Source organism: Carcharodon carcharias, chromosome 7, assembly GCF_017639515.1.
Source record: "Carcharodon carcharias isolate sCarCar2 chromosome 7, sCarCar2.pri, whole genome shotgun sequence".
Classification (NCBI taxonomy): Eukaryota; Metazoa; Chordata; class Chondrichthyes; order Lamniformes; family Lamnidae; genus Carcharodon; species Carcharodon carcharias.
In genome coordinates this window covers 32225536-32234164 of record NC_054473.1, presented here as the reverse complement: position 1 = coordinate 32234164, position 8629 = coordinate 32225536, and the positions used below count along the sequence as shown (strand labels likewise).

Sequence of the window (8629 nt, the reverse complement as noted above, 5' to 3'; positions counted from 1 at the left end):
GGACAAAACAAATAATGTGTAAACCTACAATTGAGCTATAATTAATTTGGAATGTTAATTACAGCCCGAAGACTGTGCTATTCTTCCTCAAGCTGGCAAGGCTTAGCAGAGAGTAGCTAATGGGCTTGTGTTTTGAAAAACTATCAGTTTTCTGTTTATGGTTGAGTTGATACATGGGTGGGAATCAAATGGAGCCAGTTAGTCTTTCAACATTGTCAAGCTAATTCAGCAAAACATCATGAAGCAGCTTATGAACGTGAAAATAAATTGTAGACGACACCCATCAACAGCTTCCCAAGTATTTGATATTTGGCTGATAGCATGGTTTTGGAGGAACTCAGTTCAGAATAGATAACTGAAGAAATTTCAGTGCATGTATGTAATGTATGATGCTATTAATCCTCCACTACAATGGCATCACCAACAGTTGTGCCGTTTCAAGCTTTTTAACTCCATAATTAACAGAATTGTATTCTGTGATAATAAACACATCTGTACCATGGCACAGCACGATCCCACAACTAGTAATAAGATCGATGAACAATTAATCAGGTTTTGTTAGTTTTGGTTGAGAAGAAAATGTTTAGTGGGATACCACACAGCTCTCATCTCTTCCCTGAATAGTGAAACAGGATCTTTAATGCCTATCCAAACCAGCAGAACAAACAGATGGGATAAAAACAAAAAACTGCGGATGTTGGAAATCCAAAACAAAAACAGAAACAGAAATACCTGGAAAAACTCAGCAGGTCTGGCAGCATTGGTGGAGAAGAGCACAGTTGACGTTTTGAGCCCTCATGACCCTTCAGCAGAACTAGATGGGACTTTGATGTAATGCCTCAGAGTTTAAGGACCTCCAAAGGTGCAGCATTGATTTACGACTGTATTGGAATGTCAGACTGGATTATCTGCTCAATCTGAAACAAGGTTCAAAGCCACACCACTTTAGATGCACTAAATTGATTACTGACAGTGAAAATAATGTTTGATTCATTTAATCAGGTATAATAATCTGTTGTGACATTAAAGTGCAAAATTATACAGATCAGCTGATTCTTTTTTGCTCATGTTCATATCTAATTATGTTTTAGAATAGATTATGAGGAAATTAGCTTTTCAGTGCATCTGACACAAAGAAAAATCTAGATCACATCCCAAAAACTTGATTTTTGTTAAGCTGGCTGGGCTGAGTGATCTATCCTCATTCATAATGCTTTATGCCTTTATTAGGGCCTTGTCAAGAGTTTAAATCCTCTCCTCGCAAATGTGCACAGCAAAACTGAGACACGTTAAGTGCAGATAAAGCAAAAATGCAAACACAAAATGTTGGGGATGGTGACGAGTTGGACCAGTAACACAGACGCCCAGATGAATGCTCTGGAGACATGAGTTCAAATCCCATCATGGCAGCTGGAGGAGGAATTTAAATTCAATTATCTAGTCAAAATGTTAGTCTCGTTAATAATGATCATGAAACTACCAGATTATAATTAAAACCCATCTAGTTCACCAATGTTCTTCAGGGTAAGAAATCTGCTGTCCTTACCTAATCTGACCTATGTATGACTCCAGACCCATACCAATGTGGTTGACTCTTAAATGCCCTCTGAAATAGCCGAGCAAGTCACTCAGCCGCATGTGGCTCACCGCCACCTGTTAAAGATGGACAATAAATGCTGGCCTTGCCAGTGATGCTCACATCCCAAGGATAAATAAAAGAGTCAAATTTCTCATCCTGATAAAGCTTTACATTCGTGGGCCTGAACCAAAGTCAAGCACTGTTACATTCAGATGAGATCAAGATTTTGACAAGATATTTCCAATGCAAGTTATTTGATACGATACAAAAACAAAATTACCTGGAAAAACTCAGCAGGTCTGGCAGCATCGGCGGAGAAGAAAAGAGTTGACGTTTCGAGTCCTCATGACCCTTCGACAGAACTTGCGTTCGAGTCCAAGAAACTCTTTCTTGGACTCGAACGCAAGTTCTGTCGAAGGGTCATGAGGACTCGAAACGTCAACTCTTTTCTTCTCCGCCGATGCTGCCAGACCTGCTGAGTTTTTCCAGGTAATTCTGTTTTTGTTTTGGATTTCCAGCATCCGCAGTTTTTTTGTTCTTATTTGATACGATGCTTACCATGATTGTCATCAATCAGTGCTTATAATTTGGTCTTATAAAACAAATAGTGAGATTATCAACTAAATATCAAATGTACCATTCCAGATTTTTCAAAATAAGTATATTATTCTGTTTTTCGTTGTGGTATTTGGTCAGTCATTGGTTAATATACAGGATTAAATCCAGGGTCACATTTACAGAAAAGTTTGCAGTGAAAAGTTACAATTTGACAAATCATAATTTCCATTAATCTGTAAAACCTTTGGTAAACAAACAAATAAATAAATGTCAACTGCAAATCATTATGATAAGTGACTTCTACAAACCAAATATATCACTAGCTATAAAAAGTAATGTATTCTGAAAGATAGTGGTTAAATGGCACATGACAAAACTTGGGACTTCAATCATGTGCATTGTGGGCAACTGTAAACAAATTCAGCTACCAAAAGAGTAACTCTACCAGAAAAATAAACTGCTTCTTAATAAATAGAGCAGAATTCATAATAATATCACTTTGTTAAATTACAGAGCATTCACCAACAGGCAAGCAAACCTTTACAATCTATCAACAGAATACAATAGAAGTATTCAAAACAATGCTGCAACTCAGCCTCATTTGCTTCAATTTTAATGTCAAATTGCTTGACTTCTTGCAGCAGTAGGAAAATACACTCAGGAATGATTGTTAGTCACGAACAATAGAGTTTAAGCAGGGCATTCAGAACCAAACACATTGGCCTGGATTTCACAGTTGGAGGTGAAGTAACGGCACTCGCTACAAGCCTAAAGGAAAATGGCCTATCGAGATCTAAAGAGCTATGCAGCCTAGGTTTCACCTTGCCTGTCATTAATTCCCCTCTAGTGCCAAGTCAAGGAGATACTTGGCATCTAGCGACAGTGACGTCATCAAGTAAACTAAGCAGGCAGTCACTCTGAAGAATTCTCACAGACAGCAAACCAGGAAGTAACAAGCCGGTTTTGTCAATTACTTTTTGTACTTTTACACAGAGCGAAATAAAGATTTGGACATACACATAGTATTAAGGTAGAGGCTGAAATACCATAAAAATTATGTTAAAAAGGTTTGTTTATTATTTAAAAATCTGTGCATTTTTATAATGGAATGGAGAAATTTGACATTCCGCAAATATAAAATTAGATTTTCAGGATGAGAGCAGTTGTTTAACAATAATTGTGACTTAGTACATAGTTAAAAACTCAGTTACATCTCATTCAACAGATCATAACTTTTTAAGCATTTATACAGCAAGAATAATAACATAAAAAGAGGAAGGTCACACCAATTCAGTGATTTCTAATGATTTCCATCTGTGAGGACTTCCACAGCGCATACTGTGGAGAAATGAGAATTCACTGATAGCAACTTCAATTTTCTGCATTTAACCGTGTATGTGTACACTCCACAGGTTGCCATTGACAGTTTTGCCATCATTGCAACCACAAAATCCAGCCCAACATTCAATTGATAATATCTTCATGAAACAGTTACAATTTTTAAAACTGAAACCCAGTAATAAATCAAATATATATTTTTACTTAGCATCTCTCGTCTACATTAAAAGTTTATGTTTTCAAAGAAAAATATAATAATACTAGTTTATTTTCATTAGATTTCAATATTCTCAAAAGGCTTCAATCCATATGCCTAGTGTTATAATGGAGACTGACCTTAGTAAGCTGAGATCACATTCATCAGGCTTAAATTAAAAGAAAATTAACTAACACTTAGAAAACTTGTTACCTTGTTATTTTTTGTCCTATTTTCATAACATTTTCAAATCAGCATATGACACCTGCGATGTCCTCTTCAATCAAATCAGGTTATTTATTCTAGTCCTTGAACATAGCCACATCCTTACAAAATATTACACAAAACTTACAGAACAGATATGTGCCATTAACCTGGTGATTATGCTCCACAAAAGCCTCCTCCCACTCTATTTACATAATCTCACCCTATCAACACGTCCTTCCATTTCCTTTCTCCCTCAAGTATTAACTTTCCCTTAAATGCATCAGGAAGCATTTTCTCTGTAGTGTAAAAGTGATTCATCACCCAATTCCCTTCTATATTTATATAACTACACCGAGATTAGGTAAACTTACTTTCTGAAAGATAGAAGCCAGACTGTGAATGTCAGTCAACAATGGACTTCAAACTCAGGTATCAAGTGGGGGGCACTTGAAAACCTTACAATATTTTCCAAGCTTAACTAAACCCTTTTTGGATAGTTATTGTCTGGATTTCCAGTTTGCATCATTAATGTGTGAAGTTCCTCACCAGAAGGATAAAGTGCAAAATGTTCTCAGGTACAATTTTACATTTTATATCTTGCTTCTTTATAAAAACCCAAGATAGCTATGAATTGGGCACAGTGGTTAGCCAATCCTGAAACACCCACTCAGAAAGAAACTTCAGTCTCTCCCTAGCACTCTGCTGCCAAGTCACTATTACAACACTCAGACATTTCTTAAATGCTTCCAGGCTTTGCTTTCCCCACTGTCCAAACCAGAAATCTACTCTATATGTTATTCAGTCTGTGTGTAAAGAAAAACTTCCCGAAATCAGTCCAAACTTCTTCCTAAATTTCAACACGACTTCACTGACAAGTGCTTTGCGATGTCCTGAGGTCATAAAAGTATTTATAAAAATACAAGCTCATTTTTTCTGTCCAATTTTTTTCTTCATTCAAATATACCTCTTTTTAATCCTTTATCAAAGTCTAATTTGAAGTTAATATTGCACATTTCCCTTTCTTACATCACTTACGAGCTTAGATGCCTGAATGCTGTCCCATTTCAATCACCCCATCTCAAAAACTTCTCCAGACCTTCCTCACAATTCAGTCCTATTTTGTCTTGAGATTCTTCTCTATGTCATCTCCAGACATTTTTCTTCTGATGACCAGAAATGGGCACATTATTCAATAGTACAATTTAAGCATGATTTCCTACAACTTGGAAGGGCAGATTTTGCCTTCCACCAAAAATCTGGCAGTCGCAGATCGGTCACCCGTTTACACTTGCCTGATTTTTCTTACCATTCTTTTGCTGTCTGCTGCTTTATTAATAGGTTCAAATAAGATCAATTTCACAAAACATAGCAAAGGAATCCTCAGATTTTAGATAATTTAGCAATAAAATGCAAGCTTTGCAACTTATCAATAAAAGACACATGTAGGGCTGAATTTTCACCGGGGCTCGGAAAAAAAGCAACCTGCGCACTTTCACAGCTTGCCAAGTGTCCACCCAACCCACGTGTAGTTCACGAGTAATTTTACTAGCTGTGATGGAGTGCATGTGGTGCGTCGGTACGGAGGCTGACAGGTTAGAAGATCCACTTTGGTTCTCCAACATAGCAGCCCAGCTATTGACATTGTTTAAAGGCCCCCTAAACCTCCCCTCACCTGCTCACCCATCCCCGTGCCACCTCACATTCCGGATGCCAACCCATGCCCCCTCAGATTCCTTCATGCCACACATATTCCCCATGCCACCTCTCTATATCCTCTATAGCCACACACCCACTATGTACAGTTCTCAGGAGCCATGCAATAGCAATGAGAATTATTTTAAAATCATTGGAAAACCATTAAAACTCTAACAATCTAAGAAATCCCTGAATTCAAATTCATTATCATTGATACTGGACCAAAAAATTGTAATCCTTTAAGAGCCTATAACATTTGTAAACAGACAAGAAAACACATCAAAGATATATTGTTATTACAGGCTCGTAAACATTTCAATAGTTCTTGGATCAATAAGGCCACTTGCTGAGCTGAAGTTTTTGAATCCCAGCCAAGCATTCATAATGGAATAGCTGTCATAACAAAAGCTTCCAGCTCCACTGCCAGAACAGATATCCATTTAAGATCAGAGTGCCTGTCAATTAATGGAGGCAAAAAAGGGCAGACATTTCTTCTATCTTTAGAAGCAATTTTGTTTTTGAAAAAAAAACAGCCAGATCTGCCAATCCAATTAAATTTGAGCACAAAAACATTACAGCAGAGTTTTTAAAAAATATTTTTTAATGCATTATAGTACTTCCTCCATTGAGAAAGTACTGTAAAGCATGTGAAAATCTATATAATGCTGATCAATGTAAGGGTCAACTTACCTTTGCAGGACAGATCACTATGATGATTCACTGCATTAAAAACACATCTACATTACAATGCAGCAGCTGACAGTGACATTTGAAAGTGCCACAATATATTATACTTACTTTTCAGAATGTTCTCGACTCCTCAGCAGGTTTTCCCTTTTCTTCACAAACTCTCAAATCTGGCATACTTTTAACCCCACACCAGCAGATGAAATAGTGTGTGCGAGGAAACCTAATATTCTTCCCCGATGGGGAACCCAAGCTCAGCAGGAGTGCGTGTGCATTTTGCACACTAGGCATTTCCAACTGGAAAAAAGGCCAGGGGAAAATGGCACGGGATGGAACGCGGAGGAAAATCGGATATCCTCCAAAAAAATCAGTGTGGCCTTCACACACAAAAATGCTCCTCCGTACCCAGATGAAAATTCAGCCCTTTGTGTCAGATATAATGAATAAGCATCAGAAAATATTGTAGTCGTGCTCCAATAGTATTTAAATTACATAAAATATAAATGGTGCATTTAGTTATTTAAATTCCACGTTAATCTACAGTACAAAATACTTTCTGTAGGCCATAACAGAAAGATATTCATTATGAATAACACCATCATACAAGAATACAAGAACATTTTCAGCCAGAAACTGAGAACAGAAAGCTAGACACCTTGTATTTAAAGGCACATTCCTTTACAAATGGATTGCTGTGCAATAAAATAAATTATTATAATAATGTGATCCAATTTTCCAGGATATTTCAGCAGTTAACTAAATTCTCTGATAATTGCAACTATATTTGTTACAAAATAATCTGAATTATAGTCTTCCCAAATAATGTCATCAAATCCTCTATTTTCAGTACAATAGAGTGAGAATAGTGATTACTTTTAATTATCACACTGATACACCACTCTGTTTCAATTGTCGTATGACTAATACCTAGAATGAGAGTGGAAAAGACTTTCAAATTTTTATATGTAATCATTCAAAAATTGGGGTGTGCTGAGCTAAACATTTTATTTGAAAATTTATATTTCTTTAGATTCTTCACACACATGTGGATATCTATTATGAATTTAAAAATTCCATGTCTTTATTGCACCTGAGAGGAATGTTCCTTTAAGACTTTAATAGTTTTGTAAACCTATTTGTTTCTTTAACTTATCTACATTTATAATTTCCTTTAGTCAGATTATAGAACATTGTTACCTTTAGCATTTATATTATATTTTTCCCTAAACTAATAGAAGTTCTTTGCATTGATAGTGGTGGCGTTGCAGCTGATACAGATTTGTGTATTAGAAATGTTAAGAGTCATCCATTTCACCTAAAGCAACCTCTGGTCTATTAGTTGCAAACGGTGCAAGTTAAGAATAGAATCAGCTATGATCCGAGCTGTAGACCTTTGGTAGCCTCCAGATGTCACCATCAGGATGGGTATCTTACGCTTGCGGGCTGCCTCAAAGACTCTTTGATCTCTTTTAATGATTCCCTAATTAAGAAAAATGAATTAGGAGATCGATGTCATAAGAACAGACAGTAGTTTGTCTTTCTATCATTACTAAATATGAGATGTCAACAAAACGTTTTCATCACTTCCCTCCCAAAAGAGAGCAATAAGATGAAATAGTTACTATGAAATAGTTACACGTTATCCCACAACTTAATTTTAATATGGTAAATGTCTTCCCATTGTAACTACTGAGTTTCTAGCAAAAACATCAAAAGATGGTTAAAAACAAAAATCTATATTCATGTTTTCAGCAGCAATTGCCTTTTCATGTAATAAATATAACTTATACCGCTTCTGAACAGTGCAATTACGAATCACATTATTTTAGAAAGTTAAAGTGACATTAAACGTAATGTTAAAATTACCAGAATTAAATACTATGATAAAGTCTTTAGTAAATACAAGGGAAATTGAGTACTGAAGCAATAAGTATTTTTCTAGTTAATCTGAACATATTTTGTATGCCCATTTATTTACAAATTGTACATAAAAATATTTGAGACTAACAAGTTTCAAAAATGTGCATCTAAATTTATAGTAAGTACTGTTTTATATAAATGAACTGTTCCTTTTAAAATGGTAACTGTTATTTTCCTCCTGTGTATCATTTACATACCAGTTATCAGAATGCAAAAAGTTGTACTTCTACAGTAGTTTACCTGAATAAATCTAACTAGAAACATTTGACTTGTTTTAAGTTATTTTAGCTGGGCAAGAAAAAAAAAGCCAAATCTTGCAGAAATGACAGTGAAGTAAACATTGCACAATAGTGAAGTCGGAATTAAATACACCATTTGATCAAACTAATGACATTTCTGGAATAGACATAAATAGAACTGAACCTTTGGACAAGCAGGTATAACAAAAC

The 8629-nt window shown here is 35.8% G+C and overlaps 1 protein-coding gene across 1 annotated transcript in view; it reads right to left on the bottom strand.

Moving 5' to 3' along the window:
- Positions 1–3194: 3194 nt before the first annotated feature.
- hdac11 (histone deacetylase 11) overlaps positions 3195–8629 on the bottom strand; it is a 118145-nt gene continuing 112710 nt past the window's right edge. Inside the window, exon 11 of the mRNA XM_041191117.1 lies at positions 3195–7740. Within this exon, the coding sequence (XP_041047051.1) occupies positions 7576–7740 (165 nt within the window). The 3' untranslated portion in view covers positions 3195–7575. The remainder of the gene's footprint in view (positions 7741–8629) is intronic.